The sequence below is a fragment of the Ovis aries genome, chromosome 14, assembly GCF_016772045.2.
Source record: "Ovis aries strain OAR_USU_Benz2616 breed Rambouillet chromosome 14, ARS-UI_Ramb_v3.0, whole genome shotgun sequence".
NCBI lineage: Eukaryota > Metazoa > Chordata > Mammalia > Artiodactyla > Bovidae > Ovis > Ovis aries.
The window spans coordinates 49,143,952-49,171,201 of NC_056067.1; the positions used below are offsets into that span (position 1 = coordinate 49,143,952).

At 57.3% G+C, this 27,250-nt stretch overlaps 2 protein-coding genes across 4 annotated transcripts; both read right to left on the reverse strand.

The window, feature by feature from the left end:
• Window positions 1–596: 596 nt before the first annotated feature.
• Window positions 597–10,766, reverse strand: HIPK4 (homeodomain interacting protein kinase 4). Its single transcript, XM_004015255.6, has 4 exons — window positions 7,985–10,766; window positions 3,385–3,741; window positions 1,667–2,515; window positions 597–1,084 (listed from the first exon to the last, which is right to left on the reverse strand). The coding sequence occupies exons 1-4, from the start codon at window positions 8,873–8,875 to the stop codon at window positions 905–907; spliced, it is 2,277 nt and encodes a 758-aa protein (XP_004015304.3). The 5' UTR covers window positions 8,876–10,766; the 3' UTR covers window positions 597–904.
• Window positions 10,767–10,848: 82 nt separating this feature from the next.
• Window positions 10,849–25,845, reverse strand: PRX (periaxin). 3 transcript variants are annotated; one of them, XM_027978313.3, is made up of 7 exons: window positions 25,796–25,845; window positions 21,648–21,691; window positions 21,466–21,564; window positions 21,205–21,333; window positions 18,785–18,941; window positions 15,391–15,587; window positions 10,849–14,784 (listed from the first exon to the last, which is right to left on the reverse strand). In XM_027978313.3, exons 4-7 carry the CDS (start codon window positions 21,229–21,231, stop codon window positions 11,062–11,064), a joined length of 4,104 nt encoding a protein of 1,367 aa, XP_027834114.2. In that variant the 5' UTR covers window positions 21,232–21,333; window positions 21,466–21,564; window positions 21,648–21,691; window positions 25,796–25,845; the 3' UTR covers window positions 10,849–11,061. The 3 variants fall into 3 exon arrangements, with proteins under 3 accessions (XP_027834114.2, XP_027834113.2, XP_042087969.1); XM_027978312.3 differs by lacking the exon at window positions 25,796–25,845 and having other exon boundaries at window positions 21,648–21,761; XM_042232035.1 differs by lacking the exons at window positions 15,391–15,587; window positions 21,205–21,333; window positions 21,466–21,564; window positions 21,648–21,691; window positions 25,796–25,845 and having other exon boundaries at window positions 18,785–18,895.
• Window positions 25,846–27,250: the final 1,405 nt, after the last annotated feature.

Below are 27,250 nucleotides of genomic sequence, written 5' to 3' on the forward strand. Positions count from 1 at the left end.
CAGCACCTGTCTGGTGTGTGCTGAGCCCTCAGTGGGTGACCAGCATGGGCCAGCGTGTGCTGAACGCTCGGTGTACGATGCACGCTAGCTGGTGTGTGCTGAGCATGGGTGTGTGACCTTGTGGGTGGACATGAACTGAGCCTCCCGGAGCCAGCATGGGGCCACATGTGCTGCACACTCAGCGTGACCCAAGCCACATGAGCACACGCTAAGCCACTGCCCTATCCCTGAGGGTGGACTCGCACGTCTGGACACGCGTGGGTACTGAGCGTGAACTTAACATTTTGCATGTCCTGAGCATGGATACGTGCATGCCAAGCCTGTCACCTGTGGCAAGGACAGGTCAACAAACAATGAGAACTGGGCATCTGGCCAGCTCAGATGGGCACCTTTGAACGCTGAGCATGTTCTGATGGTGAATTCTTGCATGCCAGGCACCAAGAGTGTGCAAGGGAGGGGGCAGTGTGCTGAGTGCAGGCTCCAGCCTGAGCCTGTGGTAGACTGGGTGCAGCACTGGAGAGCAGAGCCTGAGTCCCCCTGAACCCCACTCCCCGTGCCAGTTCAGGCCTCAGGCAAGGAGAACAGGCAGGAGGCAATACTGCTTAACAGTTCTTTATTGAAATAAACAGACGGCAGGGCCAAGGGTGTGCTCAGGGCCAGTGGGGTGAAGCCCCCCCCTTCTTGCATACCTCTGGCCCAGGGGGCCACAGGTCAGACCCCAAAACCCTTCTGTGTTCGGGGTGTGTGTGCAGACATGCACCGAGGGCGGTGGGGGGGGATGGGGAATTTCTGGATAGCTATCTTTCTGTAAGAATAATTTGTCGGTTCAGGGGATGGCTCTGAGAAAGGGGTTGCCAGCCCCGTCAGCGCAGCCCCCAGCGATGGGCAGGGGTGGGGTCACCCATCAGTGGTGCCCGCCAACGTGCTGCAGAAAGCTGGTGGCCCGGGGTGGACCATGTGGGTGGGCATGGCGTGGCGGGAGCCCCTGAACCCGTGGCCCCCTGAGGCCCTCCAGCGTCCAGTCTGCCTCACTCAGCCATTCCCCAGGACAGCTGTTGGGGTCGAAGAGCTCAGGGCCTGGACTCTGTTGGGGAGGAGCAGAGATGGGCATCACCCAGGAAGCCCCCTCCCCACGTCCCACATCCACCCTGGAAACAGCCAGCCTGCCCGCTCATGGACTCCTTCAGTCCCAACTGCTTCCTTGTGACTTCCTGAGGACAATTTTGTACATCCTGAACCCTCTCGACATTTTGGAGGCTTAAATGGTGTGTGCTGAGACCTTAATGTGTCCTAAAGGAGTGTTTGCTGAGACCGTAATGTGCCCTGAAGGAGTGTTTGCTGAGCCTCTGTCCCATCTTCCTGGAGGTGGGTGAGCTGTGCTATGGTCTTGTTCAGGTTTCTGGGCCTTTATCAGTTCCCACATGTGGATTATGATGTTCTGAGTTTTTACACAGCCTGAATATGGGTTCATGTTTGCTGAACCTTGTCACATGAGTGTCTTAGTGTTTGCCGAGCCTCATCACATCCCGAGGGTGGGCTAGTAGTGTGTGTTGGACCCTGAGCCAACTACAGGCCACTCAGATGTGTGGGAGGCCAGGCTGGTTCCCTGTGCCCCAACCCCAGAATCACCTGCACCCTGGCCGCCCCCCATCCCCACCCAGCTCACCTCAGCATCCATGGCCATGTCCTTGATGTCTGGCCCATCCCCGTCACGCTGCGGGATGACAGGCGGCTCGGCAGAGGCCCCAAGGCGCTCTCCTTCTGCCCAGCCGCTGGCCCTGCATGGGGCGTCGTCCTCAGGTGAGGCCTGGCTCAGCCGGATCAGGTTGCTGAAGTTGGAGTCGGACTTGGAGCCGGCCGGTGGCTTGCGGATCTTGTGGCGGCCCACCAGGCGGCTGCCATAGAAGGCCAGGATGGGCTCAGGGCTGGACTCGGGCAGCCGACGGCCCACAGCGGCGGCCTTGAGCGGGGCCAGCACATTGGGGACCACATCAGCATGGGTCTCGCCCCAGAGCCCACGCCCCACCTCCTGCAGGCTCAGGTCGTCCAGCTGATCGATGGCCCTCTGCATGCCGGGGGCCTTCTCCTCTCGGAAGAAGGGCCCGCTGCCCCCCGTGCTGCCCAGGCCCATGGCCACCTCCTCCTCGGCCAGACGGTAGTAGGGGGGCCCATCTTCCGTGGCAGCCAAGACCGACGTGGGTGGCTTGCCCTCCACCTGCAGGGACAGGCGGCAGCTGCGCAGCGAGAGCTGGTAGTAGCGGGTGGTCTCATGGGTGCTGCGCAGCTGCTGCATGGACACGAAGGGGTGGCGCAGGGCGGCGCTGGGGCTGATCCGTTCGTGCGACTCCCAGGTCAGCATGCGCTTGATCAGCTCCACCATGCTCTTGAGATCGGCGTGCTCCGCCAGCACCTCACGGTCCGGGAAGGTCAGCCGACTGGCCGCCCCGACTCCATTCACCGTCTCGATCTGGTCCAGCGACTTGAGCATGTACTTACGGCGCTCCAGTGGGCGCACCTGGTGGGACGCAGGGTGGGGCAGGGGTGGGCACGGAGTTCCGGCCCCAGACTCTCCTGCTGTGGGGCCCACATCTGAACCCCCGCCCTAGTTTCCAGTCGGCCCTCCAGTCTGGCCCAGAGCTCTCTCATGGCTATGAAGTCTGCACACGGGAACCCTGACTTCCAGTTCTGCCTGGGCTCTGACTTGGTGCTCTCTTACTGCTGGGAAGGTCACACTTGCTCCCTACCAAGAGAGGCCCCCTCTAATCTCATCCAGACCCCGCCTATTGCTGCAGGAAGAACAGCTGACCGTGACCTCTGGTCCTCCTGTTTAACCCAGGGCTCTCACTGACCCCAGCTGGCTCTTGCTCCAGCCCTCCCGTCCTTCCCTGAGCCATGGGTGCAGCCCCTGCCAGCAATGAGCAGAAGGGGTGCCTCTTTTGGAATCAAATGCTGACCCCTCTGGCTGCCACAGCTGATCCCCGCATCTGATCCCAGCCCTCAGGCCTCCAACGAGTCAAGCCCAGACCATTCTCCCAGGGGTTATTAAGGTCTGCCGGGTACTTCAGTCCCACCTTTGGTCCCACCCAGACCCCTCTCTTCCTGTGACAGCTCCCACGCCTGGCCCAGACTTCCAGTCCTCTCTGCTGTCTCATCCAGACTCTTGCCGCACAACTCTGATGATTCTGGTTGCAGAGATGGCCGCCCTGACTTCCAGTCCCACCCGGGGTCTCACTCAGATCCATCTTGCTGTAACAACTCCCACAGCCTGCATCCCACCCCCCGCCAAGCTTCCAGTCCTCTCTGAGATCTAACCTAGATCTTATTTCTTCTGGGTGCAGCAGACTGCCCACACTGACTGCCCTCGCCCCCACCTGTCCCCTCTACCTTGGTCTCAGCCAGGTAGTCAGCCGAGGACTTCAGCTGCCAGGGGTTGGCGGCGTCGGGGTGCGGGTTGCGCTTGAAGAAGTGGTGGGCCTTGCGGGCGGCATGCAGCAGGTGGGGCTTGGGCAGGCCCTGCGTCTCACAAATGTAACGCACCTGGTCGTACTCGTTGTTGCCCGGGTAGAGGGGCCAGCCCAGGTGTAGCTCGGCCATGACGCAGCCCAGGGACCACACGTCTACCTTCTCGCAGAAGGGCAGCCCCAGTAGAATCTCGGGGGCCCGGTAGAAGCGGGACTGGATGTAGGGTTCCTTGACGTAACGCACCTCGCTGAATATGCTGGCTGAGCCGAAGTCTATCACCTGGCAGGAGGAGGGAGGCAGGTGGGCAGGGGCAGCCCGTATGAGCCTCCCCTGGCGTCTCGGTGGGCTCCTTCTGCATCTGCCACTTGACTCTCTGCTGCTGCACTTCTGAATCTTGGTCTCTTCTTTATGTCCCTCTCTCCTCCAGCCCTTGTTTCTGGTTTGTGTGCTGGTCTCTCGATCTCTGTTTCTCTCCACGAGAACGTATGCCCCTGGGGGTTAACCTCTGTCTCTTTCTTTCTCCCCCTCCCCCATGCCTTGTCCATCAGCAAATCTTCCTGACTCCATTCACTTTCTGTTCTCCTCACTCTGTGTCCCATTCTCAGCCCCCACCCCGGTCCTGTCTCCCTTCATCCCCAACCTAGGCTATTGGAGAAGAAAATGCAGAAGGAAGTGGCAACCCACTCCAGTATTCTTGCCTGGAGAATTCCATGGACAGAGGAACCTGGTGGGCAACGGCTCGTGGGGTCGAAAAAGAATCGGCCACGGCTGAGCGACTAACACATCAGACTAACGTCAGGGCCTCCTTGCTGGTCTCCCTGTTCCTCCCCTGCCCACACCCGCCCCGCCCCACCAGCCCTCCAATCTGATTCTCACAGGCAGCCCCAAGGATCCTGTGACCACCTGAGTCAGATCGCGTCACTCTCCTACTCAGAATCTTCCTGCAGCTTTACCACATCCTGTGATAAGAGCCGAAGCCTTCATCCCTTGGCCCTCAAGACTCCGACAATCTGCCTCAACCCCTACCCGTGGTCACGTAGCACCAGCTACACCCGCCTCTTGCAATCCTTGAACAACCCAGACACTCACAGCTCAGGGCCTTTACAGTGGCTGTTCCCTCGGCCTAGATAGATCTTCCTCTGGATGTCCACGTGGCTGCCTCTCTCACCTCAAGTCTTTATTGAAATGTCACCTTCTCAGGGAGCCCTCTGCTGACCATCCTATCAAAAACAGCACACCCCACCCTTCTCACCCACCTCCCTGTGTGCGTGCTAAGTCACTCAGTCGTATCTGACGCTTTGCGACTCCCATGTCTGTAGCGCACCAGGCTCCTCTGTCCATGGGATTCTCCAGGCAAGAATACTGGAGCGGGCTGCCATGCCCTCCTCCAGGGGATCTTCCCAACCTAAGAATCGAACCCCAGTCTCATGTCTCCTGCATTGGCAGGAGAGTTCTTTACCACTAGCCCCACCTTGGAAGCCGCACTCACCTCCCTAGCCCTGTTTATCTCCATAGCTCTTTTTTTTTTTTTTCCTGGCTGAATCAGGTCTTAGTTGCAGCACAGGAGGTCTTTCAGATGCAGCGTGTGGGATCTAGTTACCTGACCGGGAACTAGATCCCGGGCCCCCTGCATTGGGAGCAAGGAGTCTAAGCCACTTGATCACCAGGGAAGTCCCTCTCCATAGCTCTTGCTACCATTTCACATACCATGTATTTTAGTTTTGTTTGGAGTTCATTGCTTTTCTATCCAACGAGGACATCAGTCCCATGAGGGCAAGGATTTTATCTATTCATCGCCGCATCCCTAGATGGCTGGAACAGTGCCTGGCACACGGTAGGGGCCCAGGAGAGAGAGAATGAATGTTTGAACTGACTTTTTTATCCCTGTCATTCTCTTTCTTTCTGTCTCTTGTTGGGGTGGTATCTCTCTCTTTTCTTTGCCTCCTCATTGCTTGTCTGCATCTCTCATCTCTGTCTCTCTCGGGCCCACTAGAAGGATACCACCCTGAAACCCATCAAGCATTGCTGACACCCCACACCGGCCCTTGGTTCATACAGGTGCTTGATGAACAACCTGTCGAAGTCACGTTGTGAATGACTGAAAACCCTTGTGTCTTGCCATGCCTCTGGGGGAGCCGTCTGCCATTTTTACTCTGAATCTCTGTGACCATATCTCAGTCTGTCCCTCGGTTTCCCTCCCTGAGTAACACTGCTTTTCATTCAGCCATCCCTTACCTTATATCTGCAGAAGGCAGTGTTACTTATGCCAAATAGTTATTGATCTGGACTCAACACAGACTGCTGAGGCCTGAATCCCAGAAAGTTTGGATGACCCCGATCATTCAGTCGGCCTTCGTGGAATTCATTCATTCATTCGCTCATCCCACAAATGAGGCGGGGGTGCCAACACAGACCAGGTGTTGTGGTTCTGTCCTGTTTGCCTCCTGCTCTATTTGTGGGAATCTCTCCTTCCTTGGGTCTCTCTCCCTCCATCTTTGGGGCAGAATGATCTGCCTTTTCCTGTCTCCGTATCTCCCTGTGTCTCTGACGTTCATTTAGCACTGACTCCACAAAGGCGCTATGCTGGGAAATGCTGAACACACGGAAGTGACCGAAACGCCCCTGGCCCTGCCCGCACAAGGCTTAGTTCAGACCCGTCATCAGAGAGTAACAAACCTGTAAGCAGACAGAAGGGTCAGAGTGGGGATGGGGGAGTCCAAGGACCCGCGACAGCTCAGAGGAGGCACCTGTGTGCCCAGCTCAGGGTCAGGCCCAGCGCAGCCCTCCGAAAATGTTTGCTGATGAACAAACTCACAATGAAGGATCCTGCCCCTGTCCTTCCAGTCACTCAGGCCAACAGGCCTTTCGGCCTCCCTCACTTCCTCTCTCACACGTCACATCAGATCTGCCAGCAAGTCCTGTTCTAAAATCTTTTTTTTAAATCATTTTTTTAATTGGTGAAAAATTGCTTTACAACATTGTGTTGGTTTCTGCCGTACAACAACCTGTTCTAAAATCTACCCAGAGGGACTTCCTTAGTGGTCCGGTGGTTAGGACTCCGTGCTTTCAGTGCCGTGGCCCAGGTTCAATCCCTGGCCAGGGAACTAAGATTCCCGCCAGCCGAGGGGGTAACCAAAAGAAACAAATCTACCCGGAAACCCCATCCCCCCAAACACATCTCTTCTCCCACGACCCCACCCACCTGGACCGGGGGCAGTCTCTCTCTCTCTCTTTCTGCTCCGGCCCCTCAGTCAGTTCCCCTCCCGCAGCCAGAGGGAGCCCGTGAGCACCTGCGTTAGACTACACCCCCTCCTCAGCCCAGGATCCTCAGGTGCTTCCACCGCTCTCTCAGAATAAAACCCAAATCCTCCCTGAGGCCCACGAGGCCCTGTACGCCCCCGCCCCATCCCGTCCCTGGTCTCGTTTCCTCCCTCTTCCCCTCAGTCACTCTGCTCCAGCCACGCTGGCCTCCTCACTGCTCCTCAAACAAACATACTTGTGCATTTATATATATATGATGGTAAAGAATCTGCCTGCAATGCAAGAGACCAGGGTTCAATCCCTGGGTTGGGAAGATCCCCTGGAGGATATGGCAACCCACTCCAGTATTCTTGCCTGAAAATATCCCATGGACAAGGGAGACTGGCAGGCTACAGTCCGTGGGGTCACAAACAGTCAGACATGACTGAGCAACTAACACTTTTACACTTGATCTCAGCCAAAAGGCCTAGAAGCGATAAACACCTTCAGTTTCACACTTTCATATACTTACTCCTGCCTCTGGGCCTTTGCACTGGCTGCTCCTTCTGCTGAGGTGCTTTCCCCCAGATGTGAACACAGCTCCCTCCTTCTCTCAAACCTTCCCTCAAATGTCACCTTCTCAGGGAGGCCTCCCTGACCACAGAGCCTAAAGTTTCATTCATCACCACCCCACATCCTCCTCCTCCTGATTTCGTCTTGTCTCCTCATTCACATAGCTTATTTTGCTCATTTATCTTGGAGACTCTATCTCCCCAGCTACAACTCACATGGGAAAGAATCTGCCTGCAATGCAGGAGACCCAGGTTCAATCCCTGGGTTGGGAAGATCCTCTGGAGAAGGAAATGGCAACCCACTCCAGTATTCTTGCCTGGAAAATCCCATGGACAGAGGAGCCTGGCGGGCTATAGTCCATGGGGTCACAAAGAGTCGGACACGACTGAGCAACTTCACTTTCACTTTCACTATCTCCCCAGCTAGAAGGTCGCAGGGATGGGAGCAGGACAGAGGAGCTGAGCCAAGAATGGAACAAGGACGGGGAGCCCTCAGGACTGGCAGGGAGAGGGGGTCAGGACTGGGATGGGGGAAGAGAGGAATTTCAGAGCCAGGAGGTGGGCAGAACCATCGTGGACAAGGAGGGAGAGACCTCAGGTTGGGGAGGTGGGACCCAGGGAGACCCCAGGGTCAAGGAGAGACCCCAGGGCTGGGGGAAGCTGGGTGAGAACAGGAGCAGGGACCTGCTGCCCTGGGGTGGCGCACTCACCTTGACCCTGAAGGGACAGCGGGTCTGGTCCACCAGCATGATGTTCTCAGGCTTGAGATCAGCGTGGATGATGGCTAGTTCCTTGAGCCTGGCCAGGGCCCGGAGCACCTGCAGGGTGACCGTGCGGATGTGGCGGGCGGGGAGGGGCGCGAAGTTGTTCTCCTTCTGGAATTCGAAAAGGTTTTGCTCCAGCAGCTCGAAGACCAGGTAGAACTTGAGGGCGTCGTGGAAGAACTCGAGGAAGCGGATGATGTGGGCCTCCTCGGGGTCCAGGCCCCGCATGCATCGCAGCAGCTTCAGCTCGTTCTTGATGATCCGGTTGCGGTAGGCGTCGTTCTTCAGGATCTTGATGGCCACCATCTCGCCTGTGCTTCGCCGCCAGCCCTTGGCCACCTCCCCGAAGGTGCCCTTGCCCAGCACCTCGATGATGTCGTAGCAGTCAGTCTCCGACTGGATGGTGGCCATGGTGCCCCTGCCTCTGGACGCTGCCCTGACGCCACCCCTGTTCCACGGGCTCTGCCTCCTAGGCCTCCCGCCCCGACACTGGCCCCGAGGCCCCCACAGTGGGGGAAAGAGGACCTCACTCGTGCCTTGCCCTGCAAGGTTCACCCCCACCTCCCTGGCAACCCCCAGACCCCTGGGCCACACGGTGAGTCTGCCAGGGGCCGCACCCCTCCCCCAAAGCCCTCCCGGCTTGGGACGAGGGGCCCCAGGCCCCCCCGAATGGGTTCCAGCGTTGCTGAGTGGCTCTGGTTCTGTTGTTGGAGACCTGAGCCCCTGGCTGGAATGGGGGGGTGGGGTGGCAGGTAGGGCCTCCCCTCCCCCGCCCAGGGGCGGAACCCTGGAGAGGCTGGAGAGGTGAAAGGTCGAAAGAGAAGGGAGCCTGAACATGGGCCTTGGGCAGAGAGCAATGGGACATTCCTAAACAGAGGTGAGGAGCTGCAGGCTTCCCAAGCTGGGGGATTTGTGGGTGTGTCTGTGTTCAGAAAACACCTGCCCCTGCCTGTGGCTTCCCTGGGGAGGGGGCAGCGTGGTTAACGTGAGGCCAGGTTGCAAAGGATCTTGAGTGCCAGGCTAAGGAGTCTGGACCTTGTTCTGAGAGCACTGGGCTTCCCCGGTGGCTCTGGTAAATAATCCACCTGCCAATGCAAGAGAAGTGGGTTCGCTCCCTGGGTTGGGAAAATCCCCTGGACAAGGGAATGGCAGCCCACTCTAGCATTCTTGCTTGGGAAATGCCATGGACAGAGGAGCCTGGCGGGCTACAGTCCATGGGGTCACAAAAGAGTCGGACACGACTTGGTGACTAGACACCAACAAGTGAGGGCCCTGGGGAGCCACAGAAGGACTTTGAATGAGGAAGGCAGATTGAAAATTTTATTTAGTTACTTATTTTTAAATTTTGGCCTCAAAGCTTGCAGGATCTCAGTTCCCCCCAACCAGGGATCAGACCCAGGCCACAGCAGTGACAGAGATGAATCCTAACCACTAGGCCATCAAGGAACTCCCCAGGGTCAGATTTTGAGTGTCAGAAAGCTACTGTGTGAAGAAGAGTGGATTGGAGGGGGCAAGAGTGGAAGCCCCCAGCCTGCAGCAGAGTCCAGGTGGGAGAGGCGGGAGAGGCAGGTGGATGGGACACTCAGGAGGCCAGGAGGACAGGCCATGGGAATGGCCAGTTATGGGCAAAGGAGGGAGCCATGCAGGACAGGGCCCAGGGCTCTGGCCTGGATAACAATGGGACAGAAGCATGGATTGGCAGTTTGGGGGAGCAGACTTTAGGAAATTTAACACTGAAACATTAAAACACATATTGAATGCTTTAGAAGCCTTATCTGATCCTTACACTATGTATGTGTAAAAAAACTCCAAGGGGTGTCAGCTTGAAGGAAGAAGGTGATGGATTAAGTGAGGAGACTGCGACAACCCAGGGCTTCCCAGGTGGCACTGGCGGTTAAGAATCCACCTACCAATGCAGGAGACACGGGTTTGACCCCTGGGTCGGGCAGATCCCCTGGAGGAGGAAATGGCAACCCACTCCAGTACACTTGCCTGGAGAATCCCACGGACAGAGGAGCCTGGCAGGCCACAGTCCATGGGGTCACAAAGAGTCGGACACGACTAAGTGACCGAGCAGGCGCACACACATACTCATTGGGACAACTCAAAGGCACAGCCCTTCTTCCTCTAGAATGGGAGGGTGGAGGCGTGACGAGAGTGGAGTGGCGGTTATAGCGGCATCACTGGGAGCGTTGCACCTGGACAGCTTACCTGGGGCACCTCAGTGTAATGGGGACCCTGGTGGGGGCTTAGATCCTGAGTGGGGAGGGGTCCCTGGGAGCTGAGGCCCAGCCCCAGTAGGGGCTGACAATCCTGGGACTTAGTCCTAGGGTGTCATGGAGTGGAAGTTCTGAACCTGGGAGCTTGGAGAGGGGACTGGGAAAGGCCTCCCTGGGTAGGGCAGGGGTGGACCGGTAGTCAAGCCAGCCAGGCGGGAAAAGGAGAGCAAGGGTGCAGGAGTGCTCTCGAGGTGGGGAGGTGGCCAGCGGAGGGCAGGGGGTAGCAAGCGTTTTCTGCTTAGGGCTCCTGGGGTTGTCCTGGCAGAAGGGACCCCGCAGGACACGTGGAGTCTCCAGCACAGGGGTCCCTGGGCTCTGCTGGGGCACTTCCCCAGCTCAGAGGCCCCTGGGAATTTTGAACAGCCCGCCTCCCACCAGGCCCACACCAAGGCCTTTCTGACTCTGGGCTGTCTCCCTGCACAGAGGGCCTCTTCAGGCCAGACCTCAAGGGACTCCTTTCTCTGGCCCACCCCCCACCCGCCGCACTCCGCCCCTGCATCGCGAGCACACAGAGGAGACCCCACACAGAGCCACCTCTGGATTATTTTATTCACATGACTTGGCAAGACATAGGCACTCCTGCCAAAGAGCCAGGCACGGCCACCCCGGACCTGCCCTGGTCAGTTGCCCACCTCCCAGCCTTCTGAGGGTTAGTGCTAGTTATCTCACACACAGAACAAAGGGTGGGGGATGGGAAAGGTGAGACGGGGGCGGGGGCCGCGGTCTCCCTCTGCTCAGGGGTTTTCAGATGACGGCAGCCTGAGCCCCCTCCATCCTCGCGGGGCCTGGAGGGCCCATCTCGGAAAACCCCACGCTGGGCAGCCGCACCCGGAATCCACCCTCGTCCTGGTCCCCACTCCCGCCCCGGGTCTTGGGGCTTAGGGACACCCGGGGGAAGCGGAACTTGGGTGACTTCTCCCCGCTGGGAGACTTGGGTGCCGCCTCGCCCTCCTGCCCCCGGGAGGCCTTGGAAGGGGCAGCCAGGCCTACACGGGGCAAGCGGACTCGGACGCGACCTCGGCGCCCGGAGGCCCCTTCCCCGCCGCCCTCCGCGTCTTCCTCCTCAGGGCTGGGGGAGCCTTCCCCACTGACCGCCTCGCTCTGGCTGAAGCCCACGCGGGGCAGCTTCAGTTTTGGGCTCTTGGCCTTCTCACCTTCCTCAGCCCCCTCCTTGGCCCGTGCCAGGCCAAACCGGGGCAGCCGCACCTTGAGCTTGTGTCCGGCATCTCCCTCACCTTCTGCCACCTGGTACTCAGCGTGGGTGCCCACAGCAGGTGGGGAGAGCTCCACGTCGGGCAGGGAGAGGTGGAAGGTGCGCTCTGCCTCTTCGGACTGGTCGCCCGGCCCCTCAGCCCTGGCCCCAGCTCTAGCCCCCAGCGTAGGCACCTTCAGCTTCAGCCCACCCTCACTGGTGGTGGCCTCCCCACCCTGCACCTCTCGGCTCAGCCCCACGTCCAGCTCAAGCTGGGGCACTGTCACAGCGGGCATCTTGAAGACACCCTCGCCCACCAACAGCTCGCCACCCGCCGCCTGGGCTCCAGGTAGAGCCAAGGTCACTTGAGGCACGTGGACCTTGTAGCCCGCTGTGCCCTCTGCTGGAGGGGCAGAACTCTCAGCCTGCTGGCCCGGGGTGGCTTCCCTAAAGCCGGTGAGCTCCACCTGGGGCAGGGAGATGCCCAGCGGCATCCTCAGTCCCCCGTCCTGGGCCTCAGTGCCCACCTGCTTGGCTGGGGACACTTGCAGGCCTGCGAGCCGTCCTCGGCTGCCGGCTGTCTCCTCCTCTACCCGCCCCTCCTCCTGGGCCCCCAGAGCAACCAGTTCCACCTCAGGGATCTTAAGTTGCACAGCTGTGGACTCTGGCTTTTCCCTGGGGCTGACTCGCCCACCCGAGATGTCGGCTTCCTTCCCTCGAGCCAGCCCAAAGGAGGGCATCTTCAGCTTGGGCATCTTCACCTTCCCATCCCAACCCCTGCTCTTGCCCTCCAGCTCAGCCGCCCCTGACACTAGTTCTCCCACCTCAGTGTCCCGGCCCCTGACCCCAAACTTGGGCAGGCCGAACTTGGGCCCCTTGAGCTTGATATCGGCCCTGGCCACCTCTGCCTTGCCTGTGGGCAGATGGGAATCCAGGCTTAGCTGCGGGATGGACAGGTCGAGGGCGGGCAGCAGACCTGTCTCCTCTGTGCCCTTGGCCTCCACCTCGGACCCCACCCGAGCCCTGGGGAGTGAGATGGCGAACTTGGACACTTTCAGCTTGGCAGCTCGTCCGGTCCCCTCAGCCTCTGCTTTGGTCACCTTTGGCCCCGAGAGTCCAAACTTGGGCAGGGAGAACTTGGAGGAGGGCTTGACTTTCGCCTCTGTCACCTCTGCCTGCCCTTCCTCCAGCGCGGGCAGCTGTGGGGTGACGATCTCCACGGAAGGCAACCGGAAGGCAGCTTCCCCGACCCCAGCTGCTTCTGCCTGCTCCTCTTTGCCCACTTCGGCGGCCGCGGCCTGCCCTTCCAGGCCCAGGGCCCCCGGCAGGTCTAGCTCCACCGAGGGCAGTGTGAGAGAGGGGACACCCACACGAGCCTCGCTGCCCACCTCTGGCTGCAGACACGGAAGTGTCACCAGCTTCCCCGAGACCTCAGTGCCTGCCTCGCCAGGCTTGCCCTGAGATGGGGACTCCGCCCTCCCTAGCTTGGGCAAGGTCATCTTGGGCATCTTGAAGCCGAAGTCCATGCCCTCTGCCTCCTCTAACTTGGCAGCTTTTAGCTGCACCTCCGGAGCCTTGGGCAGCTTCACTTCCGGTGCCTTCGGCAGATGCACCTCCGGGACCTTGGGCGCCTGGACTTCTGGCAGCCGCATCTCCGACACCTTTGGCAGATGCACTTGTGGGAGGTGGACGTCCGGCACGACCACTTCCGGCACCCTGGGGAGTTTTATCTCCGGGAGCTTCACCTCGGGGAGCTTGACATCAGGGACTTTCATCTCCGAGACTTTCGGCAGCTGCACCTCTGGGAGATGCACTTCTGGCACGGCCATCTCCGGCACCTTAGGGAGCTTCACCTCGGGGAGTTTCACCTCGGGGACTTTCGGCAGCTGCACCTCTGGGAGTCGCACTTCCGGCACGGCCATCTCCGGCACCTTCGGGAGTTTCATTTCCGGGCATTTCATCTCGGGCACCTTCGGCAGCTTCATCTCTGGAACTTTCGGCAGCTGCACTTCTGGGAGACGCACTTCCGGCACGGCCATCTCGGGCACCTTTGGGAGCTTCACCTCGGGGAGTTTCACCTCGGGGAGTTTCATCTCGGGGACTTTCGGCAGCTGCACTTCTGGGAGACGCACTTCGGGCACGGCCATCTCTGGCACCTTTGGCAACTTCATCTCTGGGACTTTTGGCAGCTGCACCTCTGGAAGTCTCACCTCGGGGACGGCCATCTCTGGCACCTTCGGAAGCTTCATCTCTGACACCTTTGGGAGCTCCACCTCTGGGAGTCGCACCTCTGGAAGGACCGGCTCAGGCATTTTGGGGAGCTTGACCTCTGGGACCTTGGGGGGCTTCACCTCAGGCCCCTTGGGCACCTTGACCTCCGGCGGCGAGACCCCGATGCCAAAGGAGGGCATCTTGATGGTGGGCAGCTTCAGCTTGCTCTCAGGAGCTTCGGGGGCAGCAGGCCGGGGCTCCAGAAGAGAGAGCCCGAAGGTGGGCATTCGAAGCTTGGGCCCCTTCACCTTGGCCTCAACAGCTTCCTTTGCCCGGGCCCCAAAGCGGGGGAAACTGAGGCGGGGCATCTTCAGGGCCACCTCGGGCACCTCGCCTCGGGGTTCCACCTCTGCACCAGGCAAGGCCAGGTCCACCCCCACTGTAGGTGCTGCTACTTCCAGGGTGGGTACCGTCACTGCCACAGCCCCTTCCCGGGTCTCCAGGCAGGGAAGTGTGGGCAGAGCAGGTAGTGAGGGCAAGGAGGGCAGCTCCACTTGGGGCACCTGGATCCCTACAGCCGCAGGCTCCACGGCAGGGACAGCTGGGGCTCCCAGCCCAAGGGTTGGCAGGTGGAGGGCAAAGCCACTGATGGCCTCTGCTGCAGGGGCCGCCTCCCCCTTAGGGGCTGGGACCTGGGGGACACCCACCTCGGCACCTGGCAGCCGGGGCCCAACCAACTCCACCTGGGGAGCCGTGAAACGGGGTCCTGCTGCCACCTCAGCCTCTGCTCTGGCCTTCCGTGGGGGAGGAGCGGCGGCCGCCAGCCTGGCTACCTGGGCCTCTTCGGCCACTTCTCGGACCCGCAGCCGAGGCAGCTGGAGGCGCCGGCGGGTGGGGGCAGCTGGGACAGGACCCTCGACAGCCTCGGCTTTGAGGCCTCGACGCAGACGGGAGAACTTGGGAAAGGAGAATTCGACGTCAACAGGGGCCAGGTCTGCAGGGGCCCCCAGGGCCCCGGGCATCACCATCTTCTTCTTCTTCACAGGGGACAGACTCTGGATGTTCTGGGGAGAGAGGAGAGAGGCAGGAGGCGGTGGGACAGTGGGAGGCCTAGGGTGGACAGGGGGAAGCCCCATGCTGTCATTTTACCAGGATGGGTATGTGCTGGATGGAGCATCTTGTCTCCAAAGCACCATCCCCACTTCCTGCCTGTCATGTCACCATGACTGCCCAGGAAGGCAAAGACTTTAATATGGACTCTTACAGTGCATCACCAGGGGTGTATAAACTGTGACCCAAGACTTCTGGCTCCTCGCCCACCATTTTCCCCAATACCCTCACTTTAGAGATGGGGAAACTGAGGCCCAAAGAGGTAAAGAAGTTCCTCCAGAGTCACTCGGTGGTAAGTGAGCCACCCTTAGGCTTGACTGAACGTGGCCTCTCTGGTTCAGGACCACTGGTGGGTGAGGATCCTGGTTTGGGTGGGTGGGTCCCCCTCCCCAGGGAGGAGTTTAGGGGCAGAGAACAGGAGGCAGTGGATGAGATCAGCGCTGGGTTAGTGACGAGACAGAGGGCAAGGCTGGCCCACGGGTGTGGGGCAGTGGGGCTCACGGCGCAGAGACAGGATCGCTGGGGCAGTCCAGGGCCGGGGCCGGGCTAAGCACGCGTACCAGCTTGGCAACCTTGGCCCGCGGGCCCTTGATCTCGTAGCCGGCCACGGTCCCGGGCCGTAGCGCCAGGTCGCCGGTGGGTACAGTGCGCTTCAGGCAGAAGGAGACTTTGTAAGGCTCGGCGCATTGCAGCAGGCGGAGCGCGTCCTCGTACTTGAAGTTCTCGAAGAACACTCTGGCGCTCAGCAGCTGGTCCCCTGTAGGCCAGGTGGAGGTGGGCAGGGCGTGGGCATCTTCCGGCCCCGCCCACTTCCCTGGAGCCCTTGCAGCAGGGCGCCGCCCAAACTTTTGGCCCCGCCTATACCCGCGTGCAGTGCGTGCTCGATCGCTTCAGTTGTGTCCGACTTTTTACGACCCTACGGGACTGTAGGCTGCCAGGCTCCTCTATCCATGGGGTTCTCCAAGCAAGAATGCTGGAGTGGGTTGCCATGCCCTTCTCCAAGAGCACAGGATACTGAGACACAAAGTTCCTCCCTGTTTGAAGTTCTGATACTTAGAGAAAGCCACGGCCTAGGCTTTAGCCTTGCCTCCCTTAGAGCAAATCCAAGCCCGTTTGCCGCACCTCTCCCCTTTCTACTCCCCCTCCCCGAACCTCACACTTCAAACACTGATTCTGCTTTCTTTTACTGAGAAACAATCAGAAGAAAACTTCCAGAAGCCCCCACCCAATTATTCACCCACCCTGGTCCTGCGGCGATTTTCTCTACTCTCCATCTGTCCTAGGGATAAACCAATCCCACTCCTAGCTCGGGTCAATCTCTCCACCACCTTTTCAGGGATAAACTCCAGCAATTCTCCCCTTGCTCCCTACATCATCATCAATTTGTCCTTCTCTGCTACATTATTGTCATCAGCAAAGAACATACCACTCTTTCTCCCATAAGAAAGGTTGTCTTGGACTTCCCTGGTGGCTCAGTGGATAAGAATTGGCCTGCCAATGCAGGGGACATGGGTTCGATCCCTGGTCCAGGAAGATTCCACGAGGCTCGGAACAACTAAGCCCCTGTGCCACAACTACTGAGTCCATGAGCTGCAACTTCTGAAGCCCTTGCGCCTATGGCCTGTGTTTGCAACAGAAGAAGCCCCTGCAACTAGAGGCCCACATACTACAATGAAGAGTAGCCCACAGCTGCCGCAACTAGAGAAAGCCCTCAAAAAGCAATGAAGACTCAGCATAGCCAAAAATAATTTTTTTTTTTTTTTAAAGAAAGGTTGCCTTGACCTCACTCTTTCTGGAACCTCTGCCCCACTTATCTGTTCACTTTAATGGCACAATTCATGGAGTTGTCTGACTGCGTTATTTTCACTTCTCCAATCACACTTTTGACACCCCCCTCCCAGAGCCTCGAACTGGTCTCTCAAGGTCTCATACAGTGACCTCTGTGTAGCTGCTAAGTCCAGCAGTCAAGTCCCAGACTTCATCCATTTAAACCCTTGCTTGAGACCCAGCTTCACTCTCTCTCTTTCATCTCCTTGCTCAGCTTGGCTTCCAGGGTGCCCAACCCTCTGGAACCTCCCTGGGGGCTTCTTCTCAGCCTCCTGGGATGATTCCTCCCATCTCCCAGACCTCTTAAAGACACAGAGTCCCAGAGAGCCAGCTCAGGCCTTGGACCTCTCCTCTTCTCCATACTACTTATCCCTTAGGGAAGCTCACCCAGGTTCAGGAGTTTAAAGATCATAAATATACTGACAACCTCCAACTGTGTCTCTCCAGCCCAACACTCCCCACATCCATCCTAATTTCACATATCCCTTTACATCTCCACCTTGGTGTCCAGCTCTCATTTGACAGGTCCAAACTATACTCCTGGTCTTTCTCCAAACAAGCTCCAGCCCCAGGGTTTCCCATTTGTGGGGCTACCAACTCCATTCTCAGGTTGAGAATTCCTGGACACATCCTTGACCCCTCTCCAAAAATCCCATATCCAGTCCGGAAGACTCTTCCTTCAGATTATATCCAGAATCCAAAGCCTTGTCTTCACCTCCAATAACACTGTTTTGGCCCCAAGTATCACCCTGTCCTCCACTAACGCCCAGAGTTTGCTCAAATCCATGTATTTAACCATCTCATCCTCTGCTGTCCCCTTCTTTTGCCTTCAATCTTTCCCAGCATCAGGGTCTTTTCCAATGAGTCGGCTCTCACACCCATGGGGTCACAAAGAGTCAGTTCCCTGTACTATAAAGTAGGTCCTTTTTGGTTATCTATTAATATTTTAAATATAGCACTGCATACATGTTGATTCCAGACTCCCTGTTTATCCCTTCCCCTAGCGAGTGAACAACAAATCACCAATCTTAATCTCTTACCTGGATAATCACAGGAGCCTTTTTTCCTGCTCCCCATCCTGCCCTCTACAGTCTACTGCTAATACAGCATTTCAATATGGTCAATTCATGTTCGTTCTTCATTCACAACTTCTGATTAAAAATTAAAGTTCTCCCCGTGGTCCATAAAGCCCTCAAAAAACTACCCCTTCTCTTACTTCTCTGGCCTCATCTCTTACTCTGCTTTTCACTAACTCTGCTCCATTCACACTGGCTTCCTTGCTGTTTCTCCAACAAACCAGGCACTCTCCCATCTTGGGGCAGTTGCACTGGTTCTCTCTGCCTGGAATGCTTTTCCAGATGGCCACAGAGCTCATTCCCTCACCTCCTCCAGGCCTTTCTGCCCTTCCTGGTTCATCCTACTTAAAAACGCAGCTTCCTTCCTAGCTTCCATAAGCATACACGGCCTTCTAGTGTACTCTGTATTTTACATTAGTTTCCATAAATTATGTATATATAATGTACTATGTATTTCACAGATTTTGCTTAAATATGTCTCTCCTCACTAGAAAGTAAGCTTCATAGGAACAGAGAGTGTTGTCTGTTTTGTTCACAGCAGTAGCCCAAGCACCCAGAATAACATCTGGAAATAGAAGGCACTCAGTAAATAGTTGTTGCATGAATAAAGCATCAACCTCATCCATGTTACTTAAAATATCCCTCACTAAGCTCTCTTCGCCACTCCCTCCAAGTTGTTAACTCCGCCTCTTTTCTTCAGCCCCAACAACCAAACTATAACTAGCACTTATATAGTGCTTACTATGTGCCACTTAGTTACCTGCTGTGTTTTCAAATACTGACTCATTTAATCTACATAATAACCCTATGAGGTATGTACTAGAGTAAGTCCCATTTGAGAGGTGAGAAAACCGAGTCACAGAAAGATCACAAGATAGTTAAGTGCAGATTTGGGAGACAATGAACCTCCAGAGCCGGCATCTGGGCAACCGCAAAACCAAGACACACAAAGCCCCGCCCCTAGCCCTTAACCCCGCCTCCCGGCCCCGGGGCCTAGGGCAGATTCCCGCCCCCGCAGGAAGGCCCCGCCCCGTGCCCGCTCCCCGCCCACCTTCCTGTAGGCTGAGGCTCCTGGCCGCCGGCGAGTCCTCACGCAGCTCGCGGACGAAGATTCCCTCCTTGCCGCCTCCCGCTACGTTGATGCCGCTGACCCCGGTCTGCGCCTCTGTCTCCACGATGATCTCCACCAACTCCGCCCGCCTCAGCTCCTGTGGAGAGCGGCGAGGGGTCGCCATGGGGCGCTGGGGCCGGACCTCGCCCAGAGCCCGCCATCGCGCTTAAAAGCAGCTCTCAACCGGGTCCTCAGGGCACAGGCGATCAGGCGGGGCTCAAGCCGGTCGTGTGGGCCCACTCTCGCCGGCATCTCCCCTTTAAGTGAGCGCGAGGGCGGCTCTCTGAGACCCACGGAAGAGTGGGTCTCCCGGCTCACTGGCCTGAGGGAGCCCCGAAGGCCGCAGTCGGGAGAGGCGGGGCGAGGGGTGGTATCATAGAGGAGGGATGGGACGGGGAGGCCAGAGGGAACCTGAGTTGCAACTGAGAGGCGGACCTGCTAGTGAGGGCGGGGCTGTTTGCTAAGGGGGCGTGGTCAGTTCGGAGGCGGGGTTAGGGGTTGGAGCGCGACCAGATAGAGGACAGTGGCCGGAGAGGAGCGGCCAAAGATAGGAAAGGGGTGTGGCTAGAGTGTGTCCGTGGATGCGCGGAAGGGACCCGTAGTCTATGGACGGGCTTGAATTATGGGGAGGGGCTTTAACAACGGCAGAATAGGGCTGGAATTGAGGATGGGGTCCCGAAGAAAGGGTGCGGTATGAAGGGGTGGGGGTGGGCCTGGCCTCCTTGAAGGCTTGAATATGTGTGATTGTCCTATTGTGTACTCTGTGACCCCAAGCCCTGCATAACGCCCACTGGACAGGGAATCTAGTGAAGAGCGGCCGTGCGTGGGTAATGAGGGGTGGACTGGCAGACGCGGTATGCCTGGTATTTACTGTAAATGGTGCTGACCTGGCCCTGGCCCAGCAGTGCACTGTGGGATCCACATCCAGGCTTCCCAGAAGAGACAGTGAAAGACCTCAGTTTCACAACCCGTCCAGGAATGCACTCTGCTATGTGTCTCTAGGGGAGAACTGTGCCCTCTCTGGGCCCATTTCCCTCCTGTAAAGTTGGGTGACATGGGTATATGGAAGGAATTTATGATTGTGATTGAAGCAACAGAGATGTGAGGGGATGCTGTAATGGGCAGTATCTTGAGGCTGGCACAGACTGGCGTTGAGCCCAGAACTGAGCCCAGGACTTGGAGAAGGGAAAGCAAATTTGCCCAGATGCTCCACAGCAGCAGCCCCGAGTCTAGAGTTCTGGGCAGAACATGGTGAGAAGGGGTAGGAAGAGTTGTGGTAGGGGCAACAGGGAAAAGCATGACCATCACCACCATCCTTAGGCCCTGGGCCAAGTATTTTATGTGTGGTGTCTCATTTCATCCTCCACACAGCTTGGGCAGAGAGTAGGACACAAAGGTCCAGAGAAGTGAAGTGACTGCCTAATGCTACACAGCCAGTTCAGTGATGGGGCCTCAGCCTTGGGGGTGTGACCTCAGAGCCCATAAGCTGTCCTGTAGGCAATGACCTCTGTGCATGTTACCCCATGCCTGCCACCCTCAGCCTCAGCTTGGCTGCTATAAAAGGAGACCCGCTGTATGCTTGGCATCCAGTAGGATGCAGTCAGTGCTATGCTCTGTCTCCATGACAGTGAAAGCCACTCACATTTAAGGAGGCTAGGTACCAGGCCCTGGGCAAATGACATAAGTGTGAGTCCTCAGCACCCTCAGAGATGGGGACCATTGCCCCATTTCACCGATGGCAAAACTGAGGGTTTGAAAGGTCAGGTCATCTGTTCAGGGTTGTACAGCTGAAGTGGTAGGACTGGGATGTAAGCCTATAGATCCAAACCCCATGTCTTTAACCCCTACACCATTCTGCCTCTTCTGATGAAGAGGCTTTCTACTCTATTTTCTTTAGCTTAGTATTAATAGAATTCCAGTATGATCCTATCCCTTGTAGCTCAGTCGGTAAAGAATTCACCTGCAATGTAGGAGACATGGGTTCAATTCCTGGGTCGGAAAGATCCCCTGGAGAAGGGAATTGCAATCCACTCCAGTATTCTTGACTAGGAAATCCCATGGACAGAGGAGGCTGGTGGACTGCAGAACATGGGGTTGCAAGAGTCGGACACGATTTAGAGACTAAACCACCACCATGCTCAGTGAATTAGCTTCTTGGAATCTTAGTCTGTGTCAGGTACTGTGTTAAGCACATCACGAATGTTAATTTCTCTTTCCCTCACAGCGAACTATAACAGTCTGTTGCTGTCTCCATTTCACAAATGGGAAGACTGAGGCAGAGAAGCCAAGAAGTGCCTCAGTGCCACCCTAGTCAGTGCTCCCCACCAAGGCTCCGCGGGTCCCCTTTGAAGGGTACTCACCTCGGCACTCCGGCTTCTGGCCTCCATGGCGCTGCTGGGAGTCCCCTGGCCCCCCGGCTCCTCCGGTTTCCTCTCTCCCTTCTGCTGCAGGACCAGCTTCAGTTCTGCATGGAGCAGCTGCCTCTGAGCCTGCGGGGTCAGGAATGCAGGCTTGAGGCCATCCAGGGGAAGATGCGGGGAGAAGGCCGGGCTTAAAGGTCAGGGTGGGTATGAGATGGGGAGAAGGGCCGCCCCCCGCCCCAATCCCAAGTGTCCTCTCACCGCTGCCTGCGCATAAGCACCCCCTCCTAACAGGAGCCCAGCCCGGGGTGGCACACAGTCTTCTGCGGGGCTCGTGCCTTTCCTCTGGGGTCTTGCTGCCTGCCAGGGAGAGACCAGGTCAGGAGGCTCCAGGCAGGCCAGGAAAGGGCAGAGAGGGGCATGTGGCACCAGCCAGTGCTCACCTCAGGGTCACCTCCAGCTCCTTGAGCCTTCTGGGTCCGGGGCTCTAAGAAGAATAACGTGAGCATTACTGTCGGCTGACCCTACTGATGATTCCTGAGTGTCTGACCCTCCCTGCACTCTGTCATTATTCTATCCCCACGGGTTCCCTGGTGGTCCAGTGGTTAGGACTCCACGCTTCCACTGCAGGGGCCAAGGGTTTCGTCCCTGTTTGGGGAACTAAGATTCCACACCCTGTTGCATGGCTTGGGGACTGCAACCCTGCAACCCTGTTACTGCTCTGTCCCCAAAGTGTAGGTGGGGAACCTGAAGCTCCAAAAACCTTTATCCAAGGTGATGTGGCTGGACAAGAAGCAGTAGTATAGCCAGGAATGACTCCTAGGCCTTTCTGACAGTACCATCCCTATGTTAACCACCTCAGCTGACCAAGGGGGCCAAATTCACTGTAAAACCATTGCCTCTACTTGCCAGGTAGGCAAATCACCTCACCTCTCTGTGCCTCAGTTTCCCCATCTATAGAATGGGGCGAATGAGAGCACCTACCTCCCAGGGCTAGTTAGAGGATCACGTGTATTTGTAAATATACAGTGCTGGGCACCTGGTAGGCACTTCATAAGCACTTGCCATGATTATCACTGAGAACTTCCTGTGGTCCTGATCTTGTTTCGAATATCCCACGGGGGTCAGCGTCTGTGGACTTCAGAACACCCTGGTGAGATCAATACAGTTATTGGGCATGGGACTTCCCTGGTGGTTCAGTGGTTAAGACCGCACACTTCCAATGCAAGGGGCACAGGTTTGATCCGTGGCCAGAGAACCTGGGTCCCACATGCTGACGAGTGTGGCCAAAAAATAAAATTATTGAGCTTGTTACAGAGAAGACGTCTGAGACTGGGAGAAGGAAAGTCACTCACCTGAGTCACAGATGGCCTAGCCAGGACTTTTAACTCGTCTGAAGGCTCCAGCTGCTTCTACAGATACTAATAACTAGTGGGCACTGTGTGGTTACTCTTTGCCAGTCCTAGGCTAAGACCTTCACTTCCCACCTCACTGCAGAAAGCCCTAACCCCTGAGAGAGGCCAAGAACCTCATTCAAGGTCACATGGCCCAGTGAGAAGGAGGCAGAGCTGGGGTCTCTGCCGACAGCCCCTTCTAGAGGAGGGAGATGGATCCTGTCCCCCTCCTCCAAGCCTTGTCCTCCTGGCCCCCACCTGGCATGCCAACTCACCAACCCCCACTCCACAGGGAAAGGTCAGGCCTCACGCGGCACATTCCCTCAAACAATGGCCCATCTGCTGTGCTCGGTCACATTCCACCCCTGCCCACCCACCCCCAGGCACACAAAGGCCCTTCATAGCCCACCACTGGCCGAGACAGAGGACAGAGAGACCCCCCCATGCTCCAGCTGTACCCACTCCACTGGTTGCCTTCCCCCCGCCGCCACAACCCCTGGTGTCAGAAGGCTCCTCTCTGGCTCTTCATGTCCTTCCCTGGCCTCCCCTGTGAACCCCCGGCCCCTCCCAGCAGGCTTGACCCCCACATCCAGGTTATTTCCTCTAGACTGGGCCTTATGCAGGCCTCCTTAGGCCTTGAAATCACTCTGGATGTGGAGGCTATTTTAGGGTTGGAAACTGAGGCTCAGAGAGGGAAAGTGACCTATCTGGGGTCATACAGCTAGGACCCGTGCCCTTGACCCCCAACTCTGCACCTTAACTTGCACTGGTGACTCTGAGCCCTGGAGGAGGCCTAGGCAGCAAAACAGTTGAGGCAGAAGTTGGGCTGGCAGAGGGGATCAAGGGTGCCAGAAACAGGTGTTTTGAGAGCAACTCAGTGCCAACACTGGGCGAGGCAGACACTTTACGGCTGTGGCTTCATGGTACCCCATTTTACTGATGAGTAAATGAGGGTTAAGAGATGGGCTATCACAGGGAGTTCCCTGGCAGTCCAGTAGTTAGGACTCGGCACTTTCAGTGCCAGGGCCCAGGTTCAATCCCTGGTCAGGGAACAAAGATCCCACAAGCCACGTTGTTGTTTAGTCGCTAAGATGTAGCCAACTTTGCAATCCCATGAACAGTAGCTTGCCAGGCTCCTCTGTCCATGGGATTCTCCAGGCAAGAATACTGGAGTGGGTTGCCAGTTCCTCCTCCAGGGGATCTTCCTGACTCAGGGATTGAACCTGCGTCTCCTGCAGCTCCTACACTGGTGGACAGATTCTTTACCACTGAGCCATCAGGGAATCCCATTCACAAGCCATAGGGCATGGCCAAAAAAAAAAAAAAAAAAAAAGACAGAGAGAGAGACAGAGATGGGTGGGATATCACAGTGACGGAGTTGGGACTTGAACCCTGGTCTGAAAAGCTAACTCTTAGTCCCTGATACAAGGTAGTGTCCTGAGCTGTGGGTGAGAGAAGCCTGATACTCGCAGGAGATGGTGGAGATGGAAGGGAGGATCTCCAGGGCCACAAGCGCCCTGTCCAGGACAAGTCAGAGAAGGTCACACCCAGAAGCTGGCACCGGAAACCCAGCCAGGGTGAGGGCAAGAGAGAGAGTGCCCAGCTTCTCCATCCCTGCCCGGGACAGCTGCCCAGCCCAGGTTATATTTAGCCCAACTGTGCCCTTCCTGAGCCACGTACCCAGCTCCTGGGGTGGGATTGGGTGGGAGCAGCTTCGGAAGGAAGCCCCCCCACCCCGCCCCCGCTACCCCACAACCCGGGGCACTCTCTGTTCCCAGCTCTGGCTGTCCCACTAGGCAGGGGAAGGAGGGGTAGGGAGGTGCCCAGGGGGCGGGCCTGACCTGTGTTAGGGGAAGCTCTAATGGGGCTTCCCTGGGGAATCAAGGCTAGGCAGTACTCTCCAGAGGCTAACTGCCGATTTCTTGAGCTCCTGTGGCACTTCCCTGATCCATTCCTGAGCTTCCAGAATTCTGAGAATCCCCTTTCTTGAGCATTCACTGTGTGCAAAGATTCTTCCCTGCCTGGGCTCATTAAATCCTAACAACACCTCCCTGGGGAAGTCACAACTCAGATGCTCATTTAAGATGTCACTCCTGCCCTTCCTGCTGAGGAAGCCCCCAGCTTTGCCTCACTGTACCTTCTCCCACCACCCCCATGCCTGGCACCAACGTCACTTAAGAATTCTCCCCACTCACAGCCTCAGCCACCCCGAAGACCAGAGTGACCTGGAGCCCCTGCAGTGGGAGTGAGAGGTTAACCTGACTCATCCAGGCCCCCAGATATCTGAGATATCTGAGGCCATCTAGTGATGCGGAGGGGGAGGCATTCTGGCAGTGGCCTCTGGGTGCCTCATTTAGGCCCAGCTCCAGCACTCCTCAGGTTTGAATACTGGGGCAAGGTTTGAATTTCACCTCTCAGGGCCTCAGTTTCTTCCTCTGTAAAATGGAGCCAATAACAGTGGCTTTGAGGAATTATGAGATAACAGCAGGTGCTTAGAATATTCGGAGTATACAGTATAAGAGCTCAAGTAATAGCAACTAATCTCTGAAGGCAATTGTGTGTGGGAGGCAGGGGGCTGAGTATCTTAAAGTGTCTCATATCCAGCCTTTGCCCACAGTGGCCCCACTTTCTCTGCTACCAAAGAGGAACTTTGGGTGAGGGACAAGATCCAGCTTGGGTACCAGCTTCCAAACCAGCAAGATCATAACTGCCTCCCCAGCACTCTATTCCAGGGACCAAAAGGCCTGTCCCACCCTCAGCATCCAGCCCCAGCTCTTTATAAGCAGCAATTCATTTACTCTCGTGTCAGCCCTGTGAGGTGGCCTCCATCAGCCCCCCTGCCTTTTTCTTGGCTGCACTTTGAGATAGGTGGAACTTCCCCAGCGAGGATGGAACCTGTGCCCCCGCAGTGGAAGCACAGAAAGACTGGACCACCGGGGCAGTCCCATCAGCCCATTTTAGAGGTGAGAAAGCAGAGGCACAATGAATGCAGTATCTTGCCCAAAGCGACACAGCCAGAAAGAAGAGAACACTGGGATTTGAACCCAGGGTCTGGTTTCAAAGTCTGTACCTTTAACTCCTACACCTTGCAGCCTCCTGAGCCCCAGACACCCTCCCAGACCCTCCCAGGATCCTGGGTCTCATTCCCACAGCTTCTTAGCTTGGCCAGGATGGGAACTGGCTGGCTCATCTCTTACCACTAGGCCTCCAGACAGCTCGAGAGCTCCCAGGTCCGGTCTGTCTGCTCAGCCCCGGTCACAGGCTGGGGGGGAAAAGGTATGGGGAGGGGGAGGAGGGGGAGACCCCAGCCATTGGCTGCCGAGATATGACATCACCAGGGGGTGGGTGGTGGGGAAACAAACATCCCCTTCTCCCAGCCACATCCACCCGCCAGGAGGTGGGAGCCACAGAGGAGAAGCCTAGACAGCTGCTCGTCCTCGCCTGGGCTGAGACCTCCACCGTGAGCCCTGATCCTGGGGTTGACAGGTTGCTAGTACCATGGGAGACTAGCCTCCTACCAACACCATTCCCTGGCTTCCAGACCCAGGCATGGCCCTGCTGGTTCCTGGGGCCCCTAAAAATAAACTCCACTCTCTCTCCCAGTTAATGTGGGTTCAAATCCCAGCTCAGCCGTGTCCTGGCTGTGTGACCTTCGGCAAGTCACGGCATCTTTCTGCACCTCAGTTTCTCCATCTCTAAAACAAGGATCACAGAAGTGTCTGCCTTATGGGTTTGTTGTGAAGATAAAATGAGTGAAAAGAGACGAAAAACTTTCAAAAGCTCCTGGCACAGAGTGACTGCTACTTATACGCATTTTGTATTATTCAAACAAATTAGGGGACCAGCTAGACTTGTCAGCGGACTTTTGGCTTGAGTGGGACTGGATCAGGAGCCCCACTTCTCTGTTTAATGGAGTTGCCACTTGGGGGGACATCTATCATGTACCATGCTGGGCACCCAAAGCTTGGCCCCTGGAATCAGGGATGCAAGACAGGCAGATGAAAGCCCAGTTTTTAGTTAAAAATCCAGAAAGTGCTGGGGCTGGGATCCAACCACAGTTCTACAGGACCGCCAAGACCCTGCAATATGCCCTGTCCCCTTCATATAACAGCCAAGGAGGCTCAGAGAGGGGAGTGACACCCAAGGTCACCCACTTCAGGTAGTAGGTAGCACCGGGATTTGAACCCACATCTGCCCAACTCCCAAACCAAGGCCACCAGGCCGCACCCTGATCCCCCGGCCCCTGGCCCCAAGCCGGCCCTGACTCACCAGACCCCGGGGGGCGGCACAGGGAGCATAGGTATTCCCACATGCCCCTCACACCCACCCGGCTGCTGCCTCGGATGCTCCTGGCTCTCTGAGCTGGAGCCTGGGGCCGGGGCTGGGCTGAGGCCGGGGATTACCCCCAAAATGCACATCAGCAGCTTCCGGCCCATTGTCCACCCGGGCTCGGCCTCCAGGCCCTCAGCAGAGGGGGCACCCTCACCTTTCACATCAGCTTAGCTGGCCCCTCAGCAGCCCCCTCCCCACCCTGAGCAGTTGGGGCCCACTCCTGAGGGGCTTGGGGGACCAGAGACCGGCTGGCAGGATCCCAGAGTGCCAGGGGCATCCTCCCTTCTCTCCGAAATGCCCCCTGCCCACTCTCAGCCACT

Bases quoted from the DNA above. Each gene is read 5' to 3' on its own strand.
- HIPK4 (XM_004015255.6), bottom strand. From the start codon at position 8,875: ATGTTCAGGCTCCCTTCTCTTTCGACCTTTCACCTCTCCAGCCTCTCC. The intron at 2,516-3,384 runs GTAGAGGGGACA...GCGTCCCACCAG, and splicing joins ACTACCTGGCTGAGACCAAG to GTGCGCCCACTGGAGCGCCG. The intron at 1,085-1,666 runs GTGAGCTGGGTG...CCTCCCCAACAG, and splicing joins ACATGGCCATGGATGCTGAG to AGTCCAGGCCCTGAGCTCTT.
- PRX (XM_027978312.3), bottom strand. From the start codon at position 21,713: ATGCTCACGTTATTCTTCTTAGAGCCCCGGACCCAGAAGGCTCAAGGA. The intron at 21,334-21,465 runs GTGAGAGGACAC...CTGACCCCGCAG, and splicing joins GTGCTTATGCGCAGGCAGCG to GCTCAGAGGCAGCTGCTCCA. The intron at 14,785-15,390 runs GTACGCGTGCTT...CTCTCTCCCCAG, and splicing joins GGGCCAAGGTTGCCAAGCTG to AACATCCAGAGTCTGTCCCC.